The 11,098-nt window shown below is 40.2% G+C and overlaps 1 protein-coding gene across 3 annotated transcripts in view; it reads right to left on the reverse strand.

The window, feature by feature from the left end:
• Window positions 1–11,020, reverse strand: part of cabp4 (calcium binding protein 4) — a 31,128-nt gene extending 20,108 nt beyond the window's left edge. For 2 of the 3 annotated variants that reach the window (XM_063476251.1, XM_063476249.1), the window contains exons 1-4: window positions 10,946–11,020; window positions 6,705–6,761; window positions 6,202–6,303; window positions 5,726–5,855 (exon numbers count right to left, since the gene is read on the reverse strand). In XM_063476251.1, the coding sequence (XP_063332321.1) occupies window positions 5,726–5,855; window positions 6,202–6,303; window positions 6,705–6,760 (288 nt within the window). In that variant the 5' untranslated portion in view covers window position 6,761; window positions 10,946–11,020. Of the gene's footprint in view, window positions 1–5,725; window positions 5,856–6,201; window positions 6,304–6,704; window positions 6,762–10,164; window positions 10,437–10,945 lie in introns of all 3 variants that reach the window. The other variant, XM_063476250.1, reaches the window with a different exon arrangement.
• Between the last annotated feature and the right edge of the window lie 78 nt (window positions 11,021–11,098).

Below are 11,098 nucleotides of genomic sequence, written 5' to 3' on the forward strand. Positions count from 1 at the left end.
TACTAAATGTACGCTTTATCTAAAACATTAAGGCACTAGTGATTTATACAACGCTTTTAAGTTGTAAAATAGTCATTGCATGAAAAACAAAAACTGAATAGCGCCAGCAGATCTGCACCACTGTTTGCCATGCACAGGATCCTGCAACCACAAAAAGGCATGTTCAGATAGCAAGGTCAACATATTAATTAGATTTTTTTTTTTTCATCCAGAAATGATTAGTCCGCATGCAACTCAGGCTCTGAATTCATCCGTCAGAACAAGCCCATTAATGGTTCATTTAATTTTGTCTGCCTTCATGTGGCCCACTGAGCAGCACACTGCTTTGTAAGCATGACGCATGTACACATATGAGAAGTACGTTGATGCTTCACATTAGCATGCATTAGCATCGAAGTGAAAAGGCTCTCAAAAAACCACAAAGCAGTGACATGGTAAATGCCCCCCGAGTACAGTGCGATTTGCTTTGCATTCAACTGTGCTTCTGTCTGATGTGCACATGTATCAATTGTCTTTCTTCTTCTCTCTTCCAGCCGCTTGTTCGATTAGATCTGATGAAGGCTGACAGGGAATCTTGCTACTTGTGTTGAGATTAGGAAGGCTGCAGGATATATGGTCTCTCTACCTCAGTGTCCAAGCATCACTTGTAAATTCAAACATTAGACCGCCACGGTAAAACAAGCTAGATCAGTCATGACAGGTGACGTAGTGAGTCGGAGAGGAGTGTAAAATTGTCCGCGGTAGCCCAAGGTCATGGTGAGATGTTCTTCCTTTTCCAATAAATGGGTTGGAACTCTGAAACAGTCCGGGTAGTTATTAGGAGATCGAGTTATGCAACATCTTTAAATGTTCACAGGCACACAGCTCCTCATTTCATTTCATTTCAGGAAATTTCAGGAAATCCTTCTCATGTGTGTGTTTAAAGATTAATCTAGCAGTTAGAGAAACAATGTGGTTTGCAGTTAAATGACCTTTCAACTTAATATGATTACTTGTGACAGAGGCCAGCTTCACAAAAAACAAGTAAAGTAAAAGTACATTTTGTAGCATTTACTTTCTGCCCTCTTTCCTCTGCAGAGTCAGTGAATATTATGACTGCAAAAGAGAAAAAGTGGTGCTCGGCTCTAGCACAAAATTTTTCTCAGTGGCCACTCTCAGCATTGCCCCAAATGAGTCTCCTGTGGCACAGAAAGCAGTTTTTCCATTGACCATGACTATAAAATGGAAGTCTGTAAAACAGAAAACAGTTGGGACTGAGCTGCAAACAAGGTTTTGTTTTGTTTTTTATTCTTCCAACTTAAAAAAAGAAAAGAAAACTAGCTTTCTAGTAGTGTAGAAAAGTGAGATTTGCTTTTTATGGGAGAGGTGATGACACACAGTTGGGGAGATGGGGGAAAAATAACACAGAGGAAAACCTATGACTTTGTTTTTTTGGTTTAGGCTCCAGCGGAGAGCAATTTACTCCAACCTTTAAACCCAGTAACCAGGCGTCCATGGTGCAATTTTGGGGCACTTACTGAAACACATTTGTCACACAATTTGTCACAATAAAATGTTTCAGATCACCAAAAAAATTGTAATGTTTAACAAAGATAACCCAAGTAAATACAAGTTTTTAAATGATGATTTAATTTACTAGAAAATAGCAGCTATCCTAAACCTACCTTGCCCCGTGTGAACATGTATTTGCCTCCTACACATAATAATTGGCTTTGCCACCCTTGGCATCAAGAACTGCAATCAGACATTTATGAAATGCGACAATGAGTCTTTAACATCACTGTTTGGGCCCCTTTTCTTTGCAGAATTGTTTTGTTCCAGTCACACTGCAGCATTATTCACGTGTGGACAGCTTGTTTCAGGTCATGCCAAAGCAGCTCAATATGATCTAAGTCCAGACTTTGACTGAAGCAGCAAAGCGGCCCCAGGCCATCACGCTACTGCCATCATGTTTGACTGATGGTGTGATGTTCTTCTTATGAAATGCTGTGTTAGTTTTATGCACGTGTAATGGGATGCAAACCTTTGAAAAAGTTCTACTTGTGTTTCGTGGGTCCACAGAATATTTTCCGAGAAGTCTTGGAGATCATAAAGATGTTTTGGGGCAAATGTGAGGTGAGTCTTTGTGTTGTTTTTGGTCAACAGTGGTCTTCTTCTTGGACGTTTCCAAAGTGTGGTCTGCAGTTCTTCAGATGTTGTTCTGGGTTCTTCTGTGACTTCTTGGATGAGTCGTGGATGAGTAATTTTGGTAGGCTGTTTTAATTTTCTCCTTTTGTTGCTTTCACCGGGATACACTAGAAATAACTTTGTAACCCTTTCCTTCACTGACAGATCTCAATGACCATATAATGATGTGTCATCATACAAAAACTGCATTTTGTATTTAGTTGGTTTATCTTTGTCTAATATTAAGTTTTTGATGATCTGAAACATGCAAATACATTTTCACTGTGACTATGGCTTCAGTTGTGGGAGGATCATCTCTGTTACAGTTTTTAATGAAAAGGACAACTTTTTTCTCACACTTGAAAACATGTGCAACACCAGCATTCCCCGTCTAATCTACCAGCTGCACGACAAATTTAATGCAGCCTATAATCCTGCCGAGGGAACGTTTACTTTTCTCAGAACAATTAGATATCCTCTCCTGGGCAAATCACTAATGTCATCTATTCATGCATCATGGATATTGGCTCATTAGGAAGACTGACTAGTAATGTCCACAGTTATATTCATGAACATTATGAACTGACTCGTCCCATCATTACTCTGTACATACCTGAAATGACTGAGAATTGTACTCAAATTAAATCTTCAAAGGGTTGAATTTGGCTGTACTTTGTGGTTTTTAATTCCTCCATGTGTCTCCAAAATGACTATAGCTGAGTATTGTCACATCTGATATAAATAGTCCTAATCTTGTCTAAAAAAACAACATTATAATAGACTCTCTGCTTATCAGGTTTTAGTGATTCAGTTATATAAAATAAATCCTGTCTTTTTCTCATATAATACATGAGAAGAACTTTACTATTTGTTCAGGAGGCTTGAACATGGCATACATCAAAACAAATCATTGTATGTTATGATTTTATATACTGCTTCATGTGTAAATCAGCTAATATTTCCAACAAAAATCAGGATGGTTGTGCATCGTTTCTTGGCTCATGTCCATTTGTAATTTTCTGAAATATTCTGTAACATCCTGCAGGGACCTGGGATCATGGTATCAGCCGTGAAAAGAGCCAATTCTTAACCCGAGCCAAGCAGAGCATTACTGGAAGATGACACAGAGTCCAGGCATTAAATCATTTGTGAAATTATTGGAGTGCTTCCCCTCCTTTTTCTTTTCCAAGGCATAAAGGACATGGATTACAGCCCACAGTCCCAATTTCATATTTGAATTAATAGCAGTTGGTAATGATACTGATTTTCCATGGTTATGTGACCTATTCCACATTAACAATTACCGGTTTACAAACAGAGCATTTGCTTTTGGATCGCTATGGATCACTGCAAACAGCCACAAGCAGTGTTTATACATACAGCTGATTGTTAGTGCTCACAATCAGCTAAATAAATAGGGCAATTTTCCTGCTCGGCTGCATAACTTTAAATTTAATGTTTTTTTATTCAGCTGTGACTCACTGTGCAAACCTCCACTTTATCACAGTTCTGTGTTTGTGTTTTGTGTAGCATAAAGGAGACACATTTGCATTTTTGTTGCACATGCTTGTATTGCATAATTGTTATTAAAATAAATAAATGCTAGTAAGGTTATTTTTTTCTCTTTTAGAGGGCTAGGAAACAACCACTATTTAAGATTTTGGATGTTTCCAGGGGTTTTCAAACTGTGAATTTGAGACCTGCTGGGCTGATGGAGAGGGATGAGGCAAGGACATATCAATTGAAGTGAAAGGAGCAGGTGCACCCTGGTGTACACATTGAGCAGTTACTATGACAAAGGAGGTGATTGTGGAAGAAAATATTAACTCTTACTGGCTGGTTATCATCATTTGTGTCTAAAATCAAACTCAGTTTTGCTTTCGATGTATTTCAGGTTGCAGAATATAACATTAATATATTACAGCGTTTGATCAGCACCACAAATGACAAATTCAGTCAGAGGTCATTTAAGCATATGCCAAAATAGATTTAGCCTTGCTAAAGTAAGATAAAGACAACTGTAATGACAGCAAATATGGAATAAATGAGATACACATGCACATACAGTATGACTGCATGTTTTCAACATATACTACCAGTTAAAGGTTTTAGAACACCCCAGTTTTTCCAGTTATTTATTGCAGTTCAAGTTGTTCAAGTCCAATGAATAGCTTGAATTGGTATAAAGGTAAGGTTACCCAAAACTGAAAAAATAATGTACATTTCAGAAGTATACAAAAAGGTCTTTTTCAGTGAGCACAAAATGGCTTAACAATTTAAAGCTGTTCTGCAGCAGTGGAGGTTGATCAAGCCTTGAAAGCTGTTGCTACTAATTCCTGCAGGTGTTCCAACTTTTCTGGATTACTTACAACCACTTCACACCTTTTCAGAAAATGTATCTATTTTCAATCAATGAAGTGTAAATAATTGAGTATATATAAAGTAAATTAATAAATAAAGTTAGGCTTTGATTCAACCATGACTTGAACCATTACTTAAACAACTTATGATCTGGCCACCTGTCCTGTCTGCCCGATGTAGAGATAAAGGCTAACTTGATAGTCATGCAGCTGGGTTCTGGTGCTCTTCACTTTGTACTGTGTAAAATCCACAGCACAGAAAAACTGGATAAAACACCCTAACACCGGTTGCTAATAGCTGGTGAGAAATCTATTGCTGAACCACAGACCACTACATCTAGAGACTGGTGAGTGATCCCATGGGCAACACCAGTTGGCAAATAGTTGTGGGCTGTCGCCAGGTGAAAGCAGTTACAGTGAGGTTTACCATGCTGGACCTACAAGCTCTTTGAGATTGGTTTAGTTGCTGAGTCACCTGTAATTTGCATGGAAGACACCAACATGCCGACACTCACCAACTGCTCGCTACGTAGTTGTGAAAATGTGAAGAGTGCCACGCAACTCAAACAAATCACTTTCAAAGTAAAAGTTGCATCTTTTGAAACATGTTGTGTCTGACCATGATTTCAGTGGCCAGACACAACTTTACTACAGTGAAGGAGAACAGTTCCAGTTTGAGCCACACATTTTCAAGTTTCTCTACTTGAAAAGTTGGTAATCAAAACAATCATAAGGTTTTTGGTGCAGCACCCTCTTTTGCAACTAATTTCACGAGCGACTGGCAGCAACTTCCAGTAATCACTCGCCAAGCACTCAGTGATGGGGTCCTAACCATTTTGATCTTTTGTGTCTCCATCTCTGTGCCTGCTCTTTTATTTCTGTCTGCACCACGAGATTTCCCTTCAAACACAAACATACAGTATTTAAAGTTGCATAGGATGGATTAAATGCGCAGGTGGAGTTACTGTTAAATGGAGAGGCATTTTTACTATAAAAGCATCACCAGGACATGCTAATATGGACTGTGTACATTATTTTTTAAATAGTCCGTACCACCTGCTCAGTTTTTTTTATATTTGCCCTTTATATAAATGTGCTGATACCCCTGAATGTAAACATACTCCAAAATGAAACCTTGTCATTTATCACTAATGAGTGTCAATTTCTGTTTATATTAATGTGTACATGTATGAACTGACCTGTCCAAAAAGTTTATTAAGGTAAGCGACGTAGGCAGCGGCCACCGCTGAGCTGTTGCTGAGGCTCCTTTTACCACGCCGACTACCCTGCTCCTCAGGGCCCTTCCCCTGGGGTGTGGGGGACTTTGAGCTGTGAAGAGTGCATTTGCACGCCAATTGTTGAGAGCTATCATCATAAAAGCCAAGTCTATAATTTCCCCTCCAGCAGTTTACCAAATACACTTAAGTGCCTTTGAGGTAATATTTTCCATCCCTTGTTCGTGCAGCATCAGCTGCTTGGGCCGAGTCAGGTGACATCAGTGGTAACATCAATCACCAGAAAAAAGGAAGAAAGGCAGTGTTTCCCAGGAGGGCAACTTGGAAACTCTACAAGTTTATTTTTCAGGTGATGTATCACATAATTGGGTGCACAACTCTACACGTCCCACTCCCCTTGTCCTAATCAATGTTGATTAGAAACAGAGAACGATAATAACCAGAATTTCTTGGAGAGGCTGAGCTGAAGGGCCTTGTTTTTAAATCTGCCTGCAACGGGTGATCTTCCAGCTGCTGCAGCCCTCCCCACTCGTGGAGATGTGCTAGGAAAGAGAGAGGCCTTAATCAACTTAGAGTCCCATTATTTATTTGAAGAAAAAGAAACATAAATACTGACTTTGATAGAGTCTAACAGCCAGTTCTTTCCCTCATTAAAAAAGCTGGCTACAATGGGAGGATACTGATGACAGCTCTTTGGATTTCTAAAAGCTTCGGGGACTACAATAACCCCCCCCCCCCAAAAAAAGTCTTGAAAAGCTATTAAAACCGTTTAAAATCAGCTAGACAATCTCTCAAGAATTACTTTTCCTACTGAATTTGCTTATGTACTGTTACATAAGAGACAAAAACAATGGGAATGCGCCATTATATTACAGCTCCAAATGAAAGGTTTAGGGTTCACACTGAGCCTGAATTGTTAATTTTGACTTTTTTCTTCACTGACCTGGCGGCAGAGGATGGTCTACTTTCCGGTCCTCCCTTTGCACCTTTCACGGACATCCTGGCCGGAAGATAAAAGAAAATGTCAAAAGGGAAAAGAAGGAAAAGACACAAATATCATAATGCAAAGGCAAAGGCTCTAAAAGAGCTTTCTAAAATAATGAAGAAAAGGCATGTTGGGCTCACACAAAGCAACAAACAACCAAACAAAACCTGATTTTAAACACTTAAGTCTATATGAACTGGCTTTTTCAAATGCAAGGTGGAGACAAGCTAAAAGGGCTGTTTTAGCTGCTAAAGTTGCTGAAACAAAAATGAGCACAGGGCTGGATATTACACACCGCATCACAGCATTAATCACATTTATAGAAATCTATTTAATTCAACTATTGAGCCAGAGGGAAGAGGAATCACTCAAACCCAATGTGAAACGTTAGTAATAGCAAAACTTGCAGGGCCACCCCTGCAAGTTCAGGGGTTCAGCTGAAATAGGTAGGAACCAGTTTGAGTTTGAATGCAATCACAGCGTATATACCCAAACAGCAGAACAAAAAACATGGACCAAAGGACAGTGTGGATGGAAATGTCAGTACAGCAACAGAAGAAGATGGCGAACAGAAAAATTCAGGGAAAGGGAGTGTATGACAGTCGCATGTGCAGAACTCATGAGGGAGGAGGAGGAGAAACTTATCGCTGTCAATTTGAGAGACAGATTAATGTTCTGTCACGAGCCTCGGCAGTTCTGAGTATCAGCGCCTGATGATGAACGGCCGTACTTGACACTGATACGCCATAAACCCAACGCCTCACTCCACCAGCACGCACGCCACGAAGCTGCTGCAAAGACAGACCCTCAAGATCTGCTCCAACAGTCACTGCTTAAGGCGGCCCCGGACCACGAGGGCTGTAATGAGAAGAGACACGAAGACCAGCCAGTCGTCTAAATTATGTTGGACCGTTTAATGCACCTCGGCAAAAAACAAGCCACATTCCCAGCTCCAGCTGGGTGGAACAAAACGTGCCATGACTGAGTAGTGATTGCCTGTCTGTCATGCTTTCGCACAATCAGTGTGCTTGCGATACGTCCTGATTGCAACACGCTTGAAGCATATTAAACTGTACGAATGGAGAGGGGAGGAATTTTTAATGTCCACCCACAATTACAGTTTTGGAATTGAAGTGGTCAGAAGTTATTTTATCTATACAATGAATTGTTCATTTATTTACATGCATACATGCTGAAAAGCTGAAAAAAGTTTGCAGTGTTTGCAAAACCTTGCAATAATGCAAACACACACATATACACAGCGTCTCTGCCGCTTTCCCAAACATTCACGCTGCACTTGTGGGGGAAGCAGGATATCTGGACTTTCTATAGTAATGGCCTCGCATTGTTTGCCTAAAGAATTGCTCTCGTCTTCAGTGAGCACAACTCCCATCAGGGTAAACAAACACAGCCACACTCGCATGCACACCCTGTACCCGTTTCACTACACAAGCCGTTGAGCAGCGCTTTGTGTGTCTGCAGCACTCCTCCCTAAGTGGCCAATTGCTGTCAATCACTGAGCCGACACAAGCAATTTTAGATCCTAATCATTCTAATTGAAGTAATGAAATGGAGGGCCAGGTGGACTAGACGAAACCAACACAACAAACACAGCTGAGGATGGAAAGCAAGCTGCACTTGAGTTCTGCAATGATGTGGAAGACGACGAATGGGCCAGCCTGGGGTGTTAGGAGTTAAACACTAAATAGGAATTCTAAATATACTCCACAAGAGCCACTGGAGTGAAGGACGCTGAGACACATTGTATATGTCATGCAAACGTGACCCAGTGCATACATACTGAAAAGGAATGTTTTCAGAGAACTCTAGGCGGTCCTGCGAAACCGATACACAGTGCTAGGAAAAAGTATTTGCCCCCTTCCTGATTTCTTAGTGCTTTTGTTTAATAATGCCACTTAGATGATTCAGATCATCAAACAAGTTCTGATATTTGAGAAAGACAACCCGAGTAAATATAAAATGCAGTTTTTAAATGATGATTTCACTTATTCAGGGAGAAAAGCTATCCAAATCTGGCCCTATGTGAGAAGGTAATTGCCACTGTTACAACATTAACTAGCTGGCATTAGCCATATTTTTATTTTTTTGGAAAGCTGAGTTTAGTTTTACTAGCGACACTCAGGCCTGATTACTGCCAACTCTGCTGAATCAAAAAATCACTTAACCTGACTGACGGAGTGACGCAGGCTCAAAGATGTCAAAAAGCAACACATCATGCCACGATTTAAAGAACCTCAAGAACACACGCGAAACAACGTCAGTGACATCTATCAACCTGGAATGGTTACAAAGCCATTTCTAAAGCCACTGATGACTCATCCAAGAGATCACAAAAGAACCCAGAACAACGTCTAAAGAGCTGCAGACCTCACTTGCCTCAGTCAAAGTTAGTGTTCATGGGTGCTGCTACCTGTCTGCTAGGTACAGCCTCTACTGTTGCCATACAGCCGTTCAAGACATTTGTTCTTTAGTCTTGGGTGAGTAAGCATCCATTATCTATTATTAATATGTTAGTACTAAATCTGTCTGTGTATTACAGTGAATAAATTACAGCCTGTGGATGCATCTTAGCTAATAATTTAGCACTTATGGCTACTTCTGGGTCCAAAAAACTGCAGTGGCCTTTATGCTCAACTCCAGACTTCAGAAATATAGTGATGTCATATTGGCTATGTCTATGTTTTATGAGCGTAGCAGATATTCTCTTTAGGGGGAAATATTTGAAGCTTATTGAATTCTTGTTAACCTCTGACATAATCTTGGCTACAAGGACTATGAAAAGTTAAAAGTTCCCAAATCCTTTGATTTGGGAAAAGCAGACCACCACACAGCTTAAACATTGTATTCTTTTTCTTAAAGGATCAAAAGCAGAGCAGCAGAATCAAAGATAAAGTTTTCTCTTAGGGTATGTTCTGCTAGTGGCTAACGTAGCCTTAAGCTAACAGCTTCAAGCAAGGATGAAGAGTTAAAGAAACTCTGCTACACTCACTTCTTTTATATCCTTTGTAAAAGTTGAAGTCTTTACACCCAGACTGAAGACTGAACTGTATGGACAATAATTTCTTAGCCAGCTATCCATCCTGGGTCATGCTGAGGTTAATGTTGTGACATCGGGCAGGAAGCAAAGTACTAGCAAGGATGCTTAGTGTGCCACAGGGTGCTTTAGACAAGAACTTAAAATTTCCCCATAAAATACTATTAAAGAACATTAAATTAAAACCAAATTTATGCCTACAGTTAGGGAAATTGTTTGAGTGGTTTTCAAGGTATTTCTTAACTAAAAAGAAAATTGAAACAAAAATGAACCTTTCTGGCATGCATAACAAAAAGTATCAGAGTCACAAAAAAACACACATAGTTCTGTTCAGATTGCTTGTGAGTTCAGGCGTGGCTTCACCTTCCTTTGTACTCTCCTTGTTTTCTTTTATTTTTCGCATTATCTTTCCGTTCGCCTGCTGTCCAGTCGGAAGAAAGTCGGTCCCAGAGGAGCCAAACCAGTCCGTGTCTGATCCATAAACAACCGATAGAAATGCAATCAGGCCTGGCACTCCATCTTATCTTCACCCATCTTAACACTTCACCACCACTTTCTCATCCTCACATCCCTCCTCCCCTATCCAGCACTGATTTCATGTCACGGCTCTAAAATGAGACTGTCGCCTTTGGTCCCTGTGCAGACAGGATAACAGAGGGTGAGAAAGAGATACGTTTTCATGTTTTCCCTGTCATTTGGGGAATTTCTCCCCATTGCTTTGTATATAATTCTAGTCTAATTACAAGCTCTCGCTGCCTGTATTTCTGGAGGCCAGCCTGATAATCACACAGCGAGCTGCTCTGAATAAGTCAGCTGATGCGATTGCATTGTAGCAAGCAACAGGGGCACAAATGGTGAACCAAAACAAATGAAAACAGAGGCCTGGCCATCTGTTGGCTTGTACAGCAAAGCTCAGGATCCATATAATCAAATATTACAAAGCAGAGAGGAAATGCTTGTCAGTCTCATTAGCCAGTGTGAGCAGGCTGCCTCAGACGTTCTCCATGCAATGCCTGCTCCCTACAAATGAACTACAGCCAGTGGTCGTCGTTTTGAATTATTGAAGACTTAACTATAAATTATTATTATATATAAAAACAGCAAAAGAAGCTAGAAGAAAAGTTAATATCTTCCTTCTACTTACCCTGATTGTTCTTCTTGTTTGTCTTGGATAGCAGATGTGGATGAAGGGCATGTGTACAGTCTTACCTAACCTGAGGATTATATAATGAAAGGTGATTATCTGGCTAAATATGTCTGGATTAGATAGATAGATCTAACTGGTCGCCTCTGTTCT

Source organism: Pelmatolapia mariae, linkage group LG6 (genome assembly GCF_036321145.2).
Source record: "Pelmatolapia mariae isolate MD_Pm_ZW linkage group LG6, Pm_UMD_F_2, whole genome shotgun sequence".
NCBI lineage: Eukaryota > Metazoa > Chordata > Actinopteri > Cichliformes > Cichlidae > Pelmatolapia > Pelmatolapia mariae.